At 44.6% G+C, this 15,852-nt stretch overlaps 1 protein-coding gene across 1 annotated transcript in view; it reads left to right on the top strand.

Moving 5' to 3' along the window:
- Positions 1-15,642, top strand: part of CELSR1 (cadherin EGF LAG seven-pass G-type receptor 1) — a 170,339-nt gene extending 154,697 nt beyond the window's left edge. The window contains exons 26-35 of the mRNA XM_074166519.1: positions 4,080-4,192; positions 6,378-6,457; positions 7,766-7,892; positions 9,863-9,988; positions 10,296-10,432; positions 10,946-11,049; positions 11,869-12,036; positions 12,905-13,147; positions 13,453-13,717; positions 15,618-15,642. Coding sequence (XP_074022620.1) covers positions 4,080-4,192; positions 6,378-6,457; positions 7,766-7,892; positions 9,863-9,988; positions 10,296-10,432; positions 10,946-11,049; positions 11,869-12,036; positions 12,905-13,147; positions 13,453-13,717; positions 15,618-15,642 — 1,388 coding nt within the window. The remainder of the gene's footprint in view (positions 1-4,079; positions 4,193-6,377; positions 6,458-7,765; positions 7,893-9,862; positions 9,989-10,295; positions 10,433-10,945; positions 11,050-11,868; positions 12,037-12,904; positions 13,148-13,452; positions 13,718-15,617) is intronic.
- The last annotated feature ends 210 nt before the right edge of the window (positions 15,643-15,852 follow it).

Here is a 15,852-nt window from a genome sequence, read left to right on the forward strand (position 1 = left end):
AAAATGAGCTGGGAATACTCAAGCAGCCTTTTTCTTCATTTCAGATACAAAGGCAATAACTTCCAGTTGAGGAAAAGTAATGAAAAGCTGGAGGCAGTAATCTTTTAAACTGTTCCAGGGTGATCCACAGGAGCACATCCATCTCCGCCCTCACCATGCCTATTTTTGCAATCAGACGTTTCCAGTGCTACCCCAAGCACATGGTGCTGTGTTAATTCAGGCAGACAGCTCCTTGGGAAGCACGCTTCACAGAACAGTTGGAGCGAGGCTTTTTGGTTCAACTATTTCAGCATGTATCTGTTGCCATATGGGAAATCAGATCAGAGGCAGACAGTTAACTTTTATCCAATTACTTTTATTTTTACAGATAGCAACATACTGTCAGCAACAGCAGAGGTTTAGATGTCTCTCAGATCAGACAAATAGCTATCACTCATATACACTTGGAAAAATACTTTGGAACAAGTTAGAATTTTAAAAATACAGGGAATTTTTTTTTCTACATGACTTAAGAAATTGTAATACAGAAACATAACATAGGTTAGTGCAGGTTAGCTTTCATTCTGGAGAGCTGGTAAGTTTTTTCCTTATAACCTTGTGCGTAGTTTCTGCTTCTATCAGTTTATCCAGAGCACAGTGGAAGGTACAGCCCAGAAGGCTCTGCCACTCTAGACATATATCTGACAGTTTAAATAGATATTGTCCTTGAACTTCTAAAACATTTCACCCTGTGTAACTTTTATCGCTACATGCAGGACTACTGCAATATATTTAGGAATGTTTAAGTGCCATCAGATAGCTGGCAGCATCATTTCTGATAGAAAAGAAGCATTATCATTAAATAGCAGTAAACAATTTTCATTTCGGAAGACATAACTCTTTAGAGGAATTTTGTCAGAAGGATTTTCTGTTTCATGCTTAGTTTCTATCCTGAATTTTGAATTAATTCAGACCTTCTCCACAGCAGTATTATGCAATCTAAATATTACAAGTACACAATTTTTACATTTTTCTACTTAGATATTGTTCTCTGGGTTACAGAACTATTTTGCACTTTTAAAACCATGAGTTACGGTTCCAGGTTGTCTCCTATAATTTAAACTCTGAATCTACTGAATTTGCAGTTCATTTTAATGAAGAGTCTATTACTGAGCCGGTCAGATGATTTTATGAAATCAAGGATAAAGGAAACTAAGTCTTTAGTTTGCCCTTCCAGGTTTAGAAATCATATGAAGAGAAAATTAATTCATCATAAATAGTACAATGTGGTATTCCTTGCCCTTGGAAAACTTTGTTACTGTACATATTTTAAATAAGCTTCTTTTATAAATTTTAAATATTAATATCTAAATAGTAAAAAGGTTCCAACTTCATAACATGATCTTAAATGCAATTTTTTTTTTCAAATTGCTTTATGAGAGAAGGGTTATGTATGTTTCTTAATAGTGGAAAAGTCTAGATATGGGAAAGGATTTTAGTTTTGGATATCCAAAGGACTTTTTTGTTTTACTTGAAAGATAAATATCTAGCCCATTTCATCCTTATCATAGCTATCCTGAAAAAAAAAAAGAAAAGGAAAAGAAACTATACTAGCAGTGGCTTTACTCTGTTTTGTTTATTTATTTTTTTCTATTTTCCATGCTCAAACTGACATTCATTTCAAGCTGGGACATAGTGGTCCTAAGGCATCTGCGATGGGACCACGTTATTTGCAGAAAGGAACCTTGACCCTTATGGAGGAAAAAACTTAGCAAAACATTTACATAGGGAACGCTCCAGCAGGGAACAACCACATTTAATCACAGCATAGAAAAGCAAATTGCCATGAATAAAAGTAGGATGGAAGTTGGGAGAAGGCTTACAGCCATCAAAAGAGTGCGGATCTGGAATATTCCTCCATGGGGAGTGATAGTGGAACATTTTAAATTTGCTTTAAGCTTGCTCATTTTAAAATGTAGTTCGAGCCATCTAGGAGAGGGATTTTATAATTTCCTTGCCTCAGGAGCAAAGGGCTGGATTTGGCACCCAGCAGGACCCCTCCAGTTCTGCATGTCTTGGTGGCAACATGCTAACGGGTTGGCATATGTGTGCTGTAACAACTTTGCCGTGGAGACTGCAGCGCTCATGTTAAAACAGGTTCTTACGTAGCCCTAAAACCAATATCCACAGCAAATAGCACTTTCCGAATCTGCTATTTGCTGTGAAAACTGAGACGGTGAGTCAAGTGAAGCTGACCCACGGTTGCCTGAGTCACATGCAGCTGCTGAGCCCACAGGAGCTCAGAAGGTTCAAAAGGTGCCCCTCTGGCAGCACCTCCCCACGGTGTGCTCTTGAAACATTCCCGGTGTTCCCGGGGGTGCTGGTCCCCACAGGATGCTCAGCTCAGCCGTAGGACCAGCCCCGGTTTCTGCCAACGCCAGCGAGCGCTCAGGCAGCCCACACGCTTAGTCTGCTTGGGACAACCAGGCTGCAGCGTTTAATTGACGTGCCAGAATGACTGTCTAGATTACATTGCATTGGCTTAATTCTGCCTTTGGGTAAAGTGTTATTTCACATGTTGTTGACTCCAGTAAAATTTGAACCACGTACCTGAAGACTGCAGTTCACCTCATTTGTTTAATGGAGGACTTTAGGGTAGGATTTTGAGAGTGAAAAAATGTTGCTGTCTGCCAATTACTTTTAGAGCCAGATGTTTGGTCAAATCATAGTTGAAGTCCCACTAATGGGGAAATCAAGTCTGGGAAACAGGCTGTGTCTATAGAATTACATCTGTATAAAATACTTTATGGTCCCTTAATCATTTATGGCTAATTCTTTCTGGATGGCAACTGCTGAAGGGGGTGGTGGAAGGGCCAATGGGAGCAGGGAGGGAGACCAGTCCTATCTCATTCCACACTTCAGAGAAAACAGATCCAATATCCACTGCTTTGCCAAATAGCCAGTTTAATTTTCACAGACCGTAGGCTTGTACCAGATGTGAATATTGGCTGTGGGCCAGCTTTAAGCAGTGAGAGTGAAACACACTATAACACATCTATACCTCTCCATTTTTCAGTGTCTTTTCATCAGAGCACACGGGCTTCAATTGAAAAAAAAAAAAAAAAAAAAAAAAAAAAGGCATTTATTAATGCTCATGAATTCTCCTTGCGGAGAGTGGCACTGCCATCAACCTTGGCCACCTGCTTCAGTCAGGACATACGCTTAACGCAATGGGTGCCTCCGATGCCCAGACAACGTGCTGCAGGCATTTACCATATGTCATTGGCCATAGGCCTCGTAGGGATCAATTCCTGTGTCTTGAAGAAGGAAGACCTCTGCAGTATTTTGCAGGTCGAAGGCAGCAATCCCAATCTGTCCCCATATGGGTGAGGTGCGGGTCACCAAATCAGGCGGCACTGTAAATCAGCAGGTGGAGGTTGGACTCAGAGACTCCCTTGGAATTGTCCAGGCTTTGAAAAATAAAACAATAAAAGGTGTGTTTTTAATGCAATTGCCTTGGGGGCATTAGCAAACTCCATTTCAAACAGCGCTGAAAGCAAAGTGAGGTACCTGGGATGGCAGCTCAAATGAATCTCACCTGAGCGCAAGCAGTTAACTCCTGTGAGTTCCCAGGTTCCTTTGTCTCTCTCTGGTGTTATTTCAGTGACAGCAGGCTCACGGCAGTTAAGAATGCACTTTTTTTTTGTAGTATAGACATCTCCTCAGTTATGATTCATGTCATTCTGCTGCATAGGCTTATTGAAATTCCTCAACATGTCACTCTCCCTCAAGGCTTCATCACACCATGTGAGTATGACTATAAAACTGTGCTGAAGCAGAATTAATTTGGGACTTGCACTTATTGTTGGTTTTGTGCAGCTGAACTTTGTTCTTGTAGGCAAAACTCATAGTATCATTTGATAGGGATTGACCAGTGTAAAGGCTTTCATTCACAATAGTTTTATTTCAATATTTTCCTGGATTTTGACTTCCCAGACTGTCCTTTTGCCATGATCATTTTGTTTGTCAGACAGTGATTTGAAAATGTTCCTGGTAATATAGAAGATCTCAACAGCACCTTTCTCCGTTTTGTGACCCAGGGCTTGCTGTTGGTCTGGATCCGCAAGGCTATGGGAACCCTGATTTCTGCTGGTTGTCTGTTCATGACACCCTTATCTGGAGTTTCGCTGGGCCCATCGTAATTGTTGTAGTTGTAAGTATGGTGGAGTTGGCATCCTGAGCTGTCTCTTCCTTACTCCTACCTGTTCTTTTATGTTTTGTCAACCAATAGTCATAATGTGAAGTGACTGTATTCTTTACATTTGAAGCTGATGTACTCGAGCTTGCTTCTGTTGCTTAAACAGATAAGATATGAGCTCAGTTCCTGGAAATCAGAGGGCAGCTTGCCAGTGCGAAGATTGCTTGTGGAGCAATGGCTGTATGGCCAGAAACCTAATTATTTTTTCCCATTTGCTTTCTTCTGTGTTTGAGGGGTTGGTCGGTGGGTTTATAAAACAAATCAACAAAATGAGCCATAAGAAGTCCCTTCATCTAGAAGTCCTAAAGGAATATTAAATAATTCCAATTTCAGGAGTTTAAAAGAATTGGCTGGTGTTTAACTTGTCCCTTAAAACATCCCTCAGTAACAGAGCAACAGAAGATACACATCCATGGTGTGACTGTATCTTGAATACCAAGTCCGGTCTCTTCATCTCCAAAAGTATGAAGTAGACCTGGAAGTGGTATAGATTTGGGTTACTAGTCACCAAAGACACAGGACAGCCCCTGCTGGAGGAGCAACTAAGTGGACTAGGAGCCTTCAGCCTAGAGAAGAGAAAGCTGCAGAGAAGGGGGTAGGGAGGAGCTTGTAATAGCATGGTGTCCTGGAGAATATGGCCATGGAGCCAACTGTTCAGTGACTTTTCCAACACAATTCATAGTAGGAAGTTGCAGATTCAGAACAATCTGGATGAGCTTGATGATAGCTGCACAAGGAGTTAAGTTCAAAATTCACAGAAACAAGACAATCGCAGTGGTAAAGCTCTGCATGGTTTCAGAAAGGAACTGGGCAAATTCCCAGTATCGATATTCATAATGAATGATAAAGTGCAAACGCACCACCCACCTGAGTACTTCCCAGCCCTGGAAATCATTGAAGGCTGGAGGAGTATTCAGAGGAATTACTGCTATATGCTTGCTCTGTTACTGCTTTCTGCTTTGGCCCAGCTGAAACAAGATGCTGGGCTGAGTGAACTCTGGTCTGGACAAGGACAGCCATTCTTGAGTTTTGATGTTTCACTCAAGCCTTTTTGCATAGGGCCATCTCACTGGGTTTCATCCAGATCAAGCCCCAGAATGTTCTTAACTATGTTGGCTTAAAACGAGATGAATCTTGGAACTTTGAGACGTGTAAATTGAAGAAAATTGCTCTGTAGAGAATTGCTCTACAGAGAGACCTAGATAGATTGGATCATTGGGCCAAAATCAATGGCATGAGTTTCAACAAGGGCAAGTGCTAGGTTCTGCACTTGGGCCACAACAACCCCAAGCAGCGCTACAGGCTTGGGGAAGTGTGGCTGGAAAGCTGCCTGGAAGAAAGAGACCTGGGGGTTCTAATTGACAAGCGGCTGAATATGAGCCGGCAGTGTGCCTAAGTGGCCAAGAAAGCCAACGGTATCCTGGCTTGTATTAGAAATAGCGTGACCAGCAGAAGTAGCGAGGTGATTGTGCCCCTGTACTCAGCACTGGTGAGGCCACACCTCGAGTATTGTGTCCAGTTTTGGGCACCTCAATACAAGAGAGATATCGAGGTGCTGGAGCGAGTGCAGAGGAGGGCAACGAAGCTGGTGAAGGGCCTGGAAGACAAATCATATGAAGAGCGGTTGAAGGAGCTGGGACTGTTTAGTATGAGGAAGAGGAGGCTGAGGGGAGACCTCATCACTCTCTACAACTACTTGAAAGGACACTGTAGAGAGGTTGGTGCTGGTCTCTTCGCACAGGTAACTAATGACAGAACGAGAGGGAATGGCTTCAAGCTCCAACAGGGTAGGTTTAGACTGAACATTAGGAAAGAATTTTTCACAGAAAGAGTGGTCAGGCATTGGAATAGGCTGCCCAGGGAGGTGGTTGAGTCACCATCCCTGGATGTGTTTAAGAGACGTTTAGATGTGGTGTTGGGGGATATGATATAGGGAAGAACTTTGTAGTGTAGGGTAGATGGTTGGACTCGATGATCCCAAGGGTCTCTTCCAACCTGGATGATTCTATGATTCTATGATTCTAAAAAATATTCTTGGCACCACAAATCATTTTAGGATTAAAATTGCATTGTCACTGAAAACTGAGCCCTAACAACTTTATAGAAAGAATCCATGCTGTTATTTCAATTTCCCTTTCAGATAAACACTGTCATCTTTATACTGGCAATGAAAGCCTCGTGCAGACGAAGGCAACGTTCGTTTGAAAAAACTGGAGTCGTGTAAGTTTGGGTTCAAAAACCTGTAGACAAAGTTCTGGCCAGAAATAATAGTGACAGAATTGCCTAAAAGCAAGCGTTGGGGTGGGAAATAAATAAGATATTTAGAGGAGACACTCAGCATTGGTAGAGGTGACTGGAGCTGCTTCAGCAGCACCTACTTCTGGTGTTCCCTTGGAGGCTCTATAAAACCTCCACTGTGGTGCTCTGCACCACCACCACGCGTAGGCAGGTGAAGGGAGGAGAGAGGGAGAGGTCTGGTCCCCAGATGGTATCACTACAGTCCTTCCAGATCTTTCATCACACTCCCTACTACACTGTCACTTTACCTCCACCCATGGCATGCCTTGGTAGACACAGTTCTGGGTCTCTCTGTTCTCGCCTGTGGCTCAGAAAGGTCTCCCCTCATGGATGCCTGGGTGACCGGCCATGTCATGGCTGAGACCCATTGAGGTTTCCGTGCTGAGGACCAGCCTCCCCCATCCCGCTCCCCATGGGACGAGCAGAAAGTCTCACAAGCTGCAACCTGCCGCCTTCCCGAGCTGCTGTGGCAGCCTGTTCCCATTAACGTCTGTTTTGCCCAAAGCTCAGAATCTACCTGTGAACTGAAACGTGATTAGCTAGTGGCAAGACAGCCCCCTCCCCCCCTTTTTTTTTTTCAAATAGGTAGCTATATGAGATTTCAAAAGGCTTCGTCTACCTATTTATTCAGTCCTGGCTGTTGGGTAATTTTTTTAAGTTTCTTTTTTAAATCTCCCTAAACAAATGGAGTATAATTGCTACTTAATGGCAGCTATTTTACTCATAATACAAAACTTTTGCCACTAGAATTGTGGCCATCTTTTGAAAGTGTCTGTGGAAATAATGTTTTTAAGCAAACAAATATTCCCCTGAGTGCCCTTGATCCAAACCCTTGGGCTGTAGCGTTGAGAAGGAATGTGAGAGTGAACTTGACAAACAGAAACGCGACAGACGTGGCCATTTACTGCCCAGATCTCTTCCTCAGAGTCAACAAGGCTGAACAGCATGGGCTTGGGCTTGGCGAACAGCCTGGTTTGTTTGAAGAAAACCTTGGAAACGAACTTGAAAAGAAAATACTTTTTTTTTTTTTTTTTTTTTTTACCTGACCTGTGCCAAGTCATCGCGTAGTGCAATGGGAGAGTTGGGAATTGGGAGCTGGGGAACACTGCCCTAATTTTCCCAAAAGTCCTTTCCAGTTGGCAAATCCTTGGGCGCGTGGCACCGCCCGTGTGGAGAAGTTGGGCCGTTCCCTTGTATCGCTGCAAATGCCCGTCTGTGTTTGCTTCACAGCTCTGTGCTGCGGACGGCGTTCCTGCTCTTGCTGCTCATCAGTGCCACGTGGCTGCTGGGGCTGATGGCCGTGAACAGCGACGTCATGACGTTTCACTATCTCTTTGCCATTTTCAGCTGCCTGCAGGTAAGTTGGATGGCATCTTGTCCATGGCAGACGTTATTGAGCACGCTGCTGCACCCCTAAAAGCTGTAAACATGAGCTGACTTAAGAAAAACAGAGATGTCGAGTACAGTTTTTGCTCTCTTTTCTCAAAGAGAGGATTCTTTTCACCAAAACAATAACTTTGAGTAATTGCGTCTTTCACTTTTAGTCATTCTGAAGATAAGTGCTCTACTATTGTAACCTGTGACAGATAAATAACAGAAGGCAATTATACCTCTGTCTTTCTAGAGACAAAAACCTTTGTTACTGTCTTCTGCCTGTTCATTGTTAACAGTTGTTCTGTTGCTACGGCAAATAAGAGACTGTTGTATTTCACCCGGAGCGGATGGCTCCATGTTCAAGGCTTTCACAAATTAAGTTACTGTTTAAGGAAATGAGCCAAATAATGACTTTTCAAATACAACTCGTTGTATTAGGGATTTACTGGGTTGCCTGTCCTAGTGGGCGCACTCGTTGATTAAAGACACAGAACATAGTTATTTGTAGGAGACATGGCATGGGAGAAGCCGTGAAGCTTCATGTTGGTCACAACTTGAATGTGACCAAAGGTGGCAGTAACTGTCATGGCAAGTGCCTGCAATATTAAAAGAGCTACTGTGAGCAGGCTGCTCTTGTCAGCTGCAGCACAACAGCCACAAACTGCAACCAAAGAGAAAAAGAAGTTTGATGGGTCTCCTCCAGAGAACATGCCCTGGAAGCGCCCCAGACAGGCCAGCCTGGAGCAAGGTTATTTTGCCACTGCAACTGGTGTCCTCTGAAATAAATACACCTACTCAGGCTGTAAAATGAGGCTTCCATGAACCTAAAATAAAATTAAATTAAATATAAACCTGTGGAGAGGGAGGAAATTCAGCAGCTGGAATTCTCCCTGCTTGCCCTGAGAGGCACAATGTATGTGGCGTTTCACGTCATTGCCTTCTTTGAACTTGTGTTTTTAGAGAGACATTTATGTGAATTTTATTAATGAATAATCCCAAAGTGCTAATGCCAGCTGAGATTGCATTTGATTGAACACTTAGAAAGTGAGCATGAAGTTTAATGTTTCTCTTAGTCAATTGCTTTGGTTGAAATCATGAAATGCAGGCATCTTGTGATGTTGGTACAGCTGCAACTTCATGAGCGATTGGCTTCTATATACTGTATCTCCAACCAAAATTGATAACAATTTGGCAGCTGCATGAATTCCCTCAGAGCAAATACATCTGAAGGCACACACGTGTGTGCTCCCTACCCCCAGCGAAAGCTTTTCATGTATGTTCCTGGCAGCCAACAACTGTGCAGCCCTGAGAATTTCAATGATTGGTCCACCAGGAGGTATTGCTAAACCAAGGAACGTGTGGGACAAAAGTTGGGACATCTCTGCTCCCAGTATCTCTCCACATTTCACAAGGCTTTCTAAAGTTCTCTAAGCAACAGTATTAAGGACACCTACCACAGAAGTTTCCAGAGGTTTTCACTAAAGGCTATGATAGTTTTTATGTGCTGATATTGATTTTGTCTCATCGTTGGTGTAAAAGCTCTAAAATCTTAATGCAAGTGCAACACTGAAATTCCCTGCATTGTCTTCCAGTGGGACACTGAGGTCCCCATTAGATATTTTGAGAAGAATGTCTCCTCCCAAACAACGAGGGAGGGTAACACCTACCACAAACTCTGCTCTGTAAATCCTGGAGGAACACATCGTTGTGTGTATTTTCCCAGGCTCTTTATGCACATTTGAACATGGATGCAAGTTATGAAGAAGTCCTACAAGATCAATCAATGCCATTTCAGTCAAAGACAGAAAATAGTTATTGCTACTGAAATAATGGACTATGAACTAGAATTCAGGGGTTATTTCAAAAAGGCTGTTCTCTAATATCCATTTGTATTTGCAGGTTGGTAGTAATGAATCATGTAGACTTATTCTTTCTCTCTCTAAAATGATCCAGGGGCTGTTCATTTTCTTCTTCCACTGTGTATTTAACAAAGAAGTCAGGAAGCACTTGAAGAACACTTTAACTGGAAAGAAACCTCTTCCAGATGATTCCACTACTACAAGAGCTACATTGTTAACTGTAAGGACAAAACATTAGGAAAAAACATCCTCTTGCTGGTAGAAGTTACCTAAATACACTTACAGGTGGCTTGTCCATAGTTAAGTGAATTGCCTGATTGATTTCATTGACTTGTACAAGATTTCTGATGGTTTCTCAAAAGTTTTGAATACTGTTTTAAGTAAAACTTTTGAGAGGAAATAATTTTTTTCTTCGACATCAAAAACCATTTGGTTCCTTCAAGACTTTTAATGCACCTGTGGGTAACGTGGGGTTTTGGTAGGATCATTCACTATTGCTTTGTGTCTTTTTTTTCTTTCCCCTTCAGCGATCTCTAAACTGTAACAACACATACATAGAAGAGCCAAATATGTATCGCACAACTATTGGGGAATCCACTGTCTCCCTAGAAAGCACCGTCAGGTCAGCCAAGAGCCACAATAGCTACCTTGCTTATATTCTCAGGTAATCAGGTGGCAGGTGCATGGCTTTCAGGTGCTTGCCTTTCCCTTTTCATTCTCTTGTGGAAAACAGAAATGTTTTTGTTCAAATGCTACTTGTTTTATGTCTTAACAGTTCTGGTTTATGTGACTGTCATTTTCTTCTGTGCGTTTTCTTTTGCATGCATCTTTGGTGGGGAGTTCCAACAGCGCAGTGGTTAATATAACTCTTAGGTTAACTATATGGGCTGTGCTGCTTGCCTGTTAAAATTCAGTCATGTCTGAATGGAGTGGGATTTAGCTTATTGACTTCAGGCTTTTTCAGAGTGTGATTCATGTGGCCAAAGGCAGACAGCTACATTAGGATAACTTAGGTCTTGCTGTAAAAGTGACTGCATTGACGATCAGGCGCGAGCTGGCTAGTGTCCACTGCAGCTGTCTGCGTTTGACCAGCAGAAGAATCTCATCTGCATGTCTGCTTTGTTGTTAAGAACAGTGAAGTGACCAAGCAAGTTGTCCCCTGTTTTTATTCTCTAAGGGATGAGGCTGCTCATAAGCTCAGTGGATCCTCAAGTCAAGCAAGGGCCGGTCAGACTGAAGCAGATTCCTCCATTTTTCATAGGAATCCATCAAAATCCAATGGTAAGAATTACTTCTAAACTTACGACCCTGTCATGCACTTTTTCCTTCTCAGCACTTTTATCAAAGGCTTCTATAATAGGAAGAATATTTAGTCTGAGTCAATGTGTCTGATTCTCGTTATGCTCTTGGCATAACGAGCTATGCAGTGGTTGCTTTACTAGGGAATCCTGGAATGGAAATATCATGTATCTGCTTCTTGTGATGGTTCGGTTTTAATCTGACAGCTGTCACAGCTGTTGACAGTTCCTGGCGTCCCCTTTCTTTCTCACAAATTATGTGCTGTTGCTCTTGATTTTTAATTGGAGATCTTTTAACATTTGAGACCTTGAGGCAATATCCTCTTTTACTGCTATGTGTTTTGTACAAGAAAATGAAAAGTGTCTCTTGCCTGACTTCATTTGGGGTCTTGATGTTAAATTTTGTTGCCTTGTAGCAACTTTTAAGAGTGCATTTGCAGATCCTTGATATTTCTAAGTACTTTGGCTTGCCCTTGTGTTGTGCTGAGTGAGGTTCTGTGGAGTTACTGTTCTGCGTATTGAATAGGGTAAAAAGTGTCCCCATTCTGTTCCGCATCTCCCACGCATGTAAAAGGTCCTGCCTCCTAGCTGAGACAAGCAGTTGCGCTTCCCGTAATTACTTCGATGGATGCCACAGTCCTTGTCAGTTAATCCTAAATACACTTACAGATGTAAGAGCTCATCCCTGGCATGGCCTGAACCAGATGCCTGCTTTTGCTTTCTCCTTGTGTGTTTGTCAGATAGATTTGTTCAACTCCTGTCCGCAGTCTCATCGCTGTGTCTCCCCTTTCTGCATTTGTAGAGCACGATTCAGACTCTGACAGCGAACTGTCCCTCGATGAACACAGCAGCTCTTACGCCTCCTCCCATTCATCAGACAGTGAGGAAGATGGGCTCGAACCAGAGAAAAAGTGGAACACGTCCACTTCCAAAAATAATGAACGTGGCCCGCTCCACAGCACACCCAAAGGTACTCCCAGTGCGAGGGGAGAGCAATGGGCTTATTCCCTTCTTTAAAATAGCTTTAGAGTAGCTGGGACAATTTTGCCAGACTAGCAATACAATTGAGACAGTGTTGCTACCACCATGCCTTGCTTTTTTTCTTCCTCCCAAGGGCTTCTTCACTGGGGTGACTGAGTGCAAGTAAAAGGATGCTGGAGCAAATCTGCGACTTATGCTACTCAGACAGTGGGTTTGCAGGCAGGTGCTACACTACCAGGAAAGTCTTGTATGAAGGAAGAGGAGGAAGGAGCTGGTTATTTTGAGTGCAAGGGGAACAAATACCTACCTCTCCTCATGCAATAGAGGCACATGGATTTAGTGGGGTTGGGAAGGTCATGAACCTAAAGAATGGGAGACCATTGGCCATTGATATCATTGATATCAATGTGGCAGAGTGCAGGCATTTTTAGGCAGAGTTCATCTTGTCCTAAAGATAAGTCGGCTTAGAGTGACAAATGTCCAGGCTGTGTGCGGGTGCTCTGGACAAACACAGCATGAGGTGCCTCAGATGCCCTCACCCCTCAGAAGCTAGAATCCCCAGGGAGCTGGTGGGACCTGGCCCTGGAGAGCTGAGAGAGCAGGTTTGACTCACACCTCTCTGTGATGGAGCCAGTGGTCTTGCTCTGGGGAGGATTTGTACACCCTGCCATCCTACCAAGCGTGTTTTGTGGGTGTTGCTGCACCCCAGGGCAGTGCACTCCAGCAAGGATCATCTGAAGCACTGCTGTGGTTAGACACACAACTCCTCCCCAGCCACAGGGAGCAGGACTGGCTGGGCAGCGGTCGAGAAAACCTATCAAAAGTGGTTTCCGAGCTAGTGTTTTTTTGCATTGCAGTTGATACCCTTCCCAATCATGTGAAACCCTATTGGCCCACAGACTGCCTAATGGCCAGCGACAGCGAGGACCCCAGCGGGAAACAGAAACTCAAAGTCGAGACCAAGGTCAACGTAGAGCTTCACAGGGAAAACCAGGTGAACCACAGCAACGAAGCACCCCAGGACAAGGAGAACGAAGGGCAGCAGAAAGAGAACAGACCTCTGTCCTACCAGAATAACCAGCAGCCGGAGCAGAGGAAAGGTAGCATGGCCAACACAGCCTCACAGCTGGACTGGGAGACCGGGGGTTAATGAGCATTAATTAGTTCATGTGGTAGCACTATCATGGAAGAGCACTTTCCAAATGTCTTCAACCTGTGTAACCAGATATGCCGTGGGAAGCTAGTAGGTAGTTGCTGAAGTCTAACGCTTTGGTTTTGAAATAAAGTGACAAACTAGAAGTCTGATTAAGAAATACAAAATGACACTTTTTGGATGTGTTCAGCATGATAAATGAAATTACTGATATGTTTCAAAATTCTCATTATTCCCTCTTTTCTGTAACAGGCATCTTAAAAAATAAAGTCACCTACCCTCCCCCACTGGTGGATAAGAATATGAAGAATCGACTGCGGGAAAAGCTGTCAGATTACAATCAGACCACGATCTCATCCAGGACTACTTCCCTGGGGACAAATGATGGGGTCCGCTCTCCCTCAGACTCGGGGGTGACAGTAAAAAATGCTCGGAGGGAGCAATCTCGAGACCAGCTCAATGGCATGGCCATGAATGTCCACGTGGGAACAGGACATGCTGACACCTCAGACTCAGAGTAAGTGCCACATCAGGATGCCCTGGCAGACCTCCCCTGGCTCTGGCCAATCCTTCTGCTTTCCAGCCCCAAACTCCCACTGAGCAAGGATTTCACTTGGTGACGGGTCCAGAGTCCTTCACCAGTGACTGTCCTGAGTGCTTGTCCATACCATGTCCACAAGCCACGGTGTTTCACTGATGAGAAGGCCAAACCCAAGTATCATGAGCAAGGTGCCATGACAGACACCTGTTACTGGTCACCCTGGCATGCTCTGAATTGGCAAGCTGATAGGGACTAGAGCAACCTGCCCCGACCCCTTACTGTGGGACTTGCTGTGCTGGGCGCAGTGACCCCTGGTCACCGCAAACCTGGCTCCCACATCCACACAAATTATCTATCCCCTCCCTGCCTGGTGAGCTGCCAAGGTCACCGCCTTCCCCATCCCATCACCAAGACAAGGATGGACTTTTTCCGCTCCCTCATGCTGCTAGGCATCCAGGACGGCTCAGCAATGCCCACCCATGTCCCCAGGAGCCGTGTGTGCCCTCAGGGGTTCTCTGCTCAGGGCTACCCCCTGCTTCTGCTTCTCTGCCCCCAACCCCTCACCTTCACCCCCCTTAGACCATGGGAACAGTTGTTTTTTCCTCTGTTTTTCACCAGTCCTCCCCTTTGGCAGCAGGGAGAGTGTTTGGGACCATTAAGAACCTATCGCTAACACAGTACAGTTAATTATAATGTGGCCAGTATCAGGCACCCAAGGAAAAGGATAAGTGCAGGGCAAACATGGAGCAGCCCTTCTTGATGCGTGTCCAGCAAGAGCTGTTGTGGGTGTCTAGCAGCCAGAATAGAAGTGGGCGGGGGGGGGACCCACCCAACTCATAAGAGGATGCCTGAGGAAGGCCAGTGTTTCGGGGCGGGGGGAAAGGTGCTGGGCTGGGGGGAGCATGGGGTGGGTGTCCAGCTGGGCAGAGGGAAACCAGCTGGGCAGAGGGAAACCAGCTGGGGCAGGAGATCCAAAGGCTACAGAGAAAGTGCCATGTCATGCCAGTGACCCTAAACTACCAGGTGCGCAATTCCCACCTGTTGCATTGCAAATGGCCCATTTGCCATTGTATGCTAAATTAAACATTAACAAAAGCCTAAGCAAGCTTTCAGCCAAAGGGTGTTCTCAGAAACCTCGTTACCTGTCATAATTCTTGCATTAAAATGAGGACAACAGACATATGTAAAGTCTGCACAAACATTTTACGCTTACAGTCTTACTTATATTAACACAAATGATAGCCTTATTCTTTCTCCAAACCAAGAGAAAATTTCTCACCCAGCTTCAGCTCTGATGTTGTCCCACCATGCTTGAGACACCAATGTCATCTGGGTGCACAGACCATTCCCAGCTCACTATAAAAGTACATCTTCAGGTTTCTGGGAACTGGCTGTTGAAATATGGTCTCGTAAGCCAGGAAAGAGATGTCTTTAACAAGCAATAACTACTTGCTGCTACCAGGTCACTGGAGAGTAACTAGCCGAATTGTACTAAGCAACTGTTTTATCTCCACACCTTTTGCGTACCGTAAAAATCTGCTGTTTGACAGCAGAGCACGTGAATCTGTCTGAAATACCAGGTTTCTACCAGCCTGTGTGTGACATCTCACATCTTCACCTAAGCATTAGCCAAATACAAGCCCTCTGTAGAGCTTCCTCCAAGAGCGCATCTCTTGTGTACTACCCGGGATTGTTTCTCCCAGCTGGTCTTCCCCTGCAGCGCAGCATCCCCCAGGCAAGCGTTGGATTGGCAAGGCATAGGAACTTCACAGAGCACCAGCCCTTGCTAAAAAGGATTAGGTGGGTTTGGGTGGAGCGTTTTTTGCCTGTGCCTCTTTAACCCTAAGCCTGCACAATTACTTCTTCTCACTAACAGAGGCAGTAACGAAACTTCAATTTGAACCGTCAGGAAACTGTGATCGCTGCTGCACGGTTCTGGACTCCTCACCGCGGGGTCACCGCCTGCCCGCCTTGGACTTTGTTGGAGTGGCCACATAGCGAGGAGGACGAGGTGGGCTTTGATTCCCACATGGTTGCACATTATGGCAGACTCCGGACCGCTCGCGGCGGAGAGACGGTGCCCGGGTGCGCCTGCCATAAGGCTGCTGTGT

Source organism: Numenius arquata, chromosome 2, assembly GCF_964106895.1.
Source record: "Numenius arquata chromosome 2, bNumArq3.hap1.1, whole genome shotgun sequence".
NCBI classification, from domain to species: Eukaryota; Metazoa; Chordata; class Aves; order Charadriiformes; family Scolopacidae; genus Numenius; species Numenius arquata.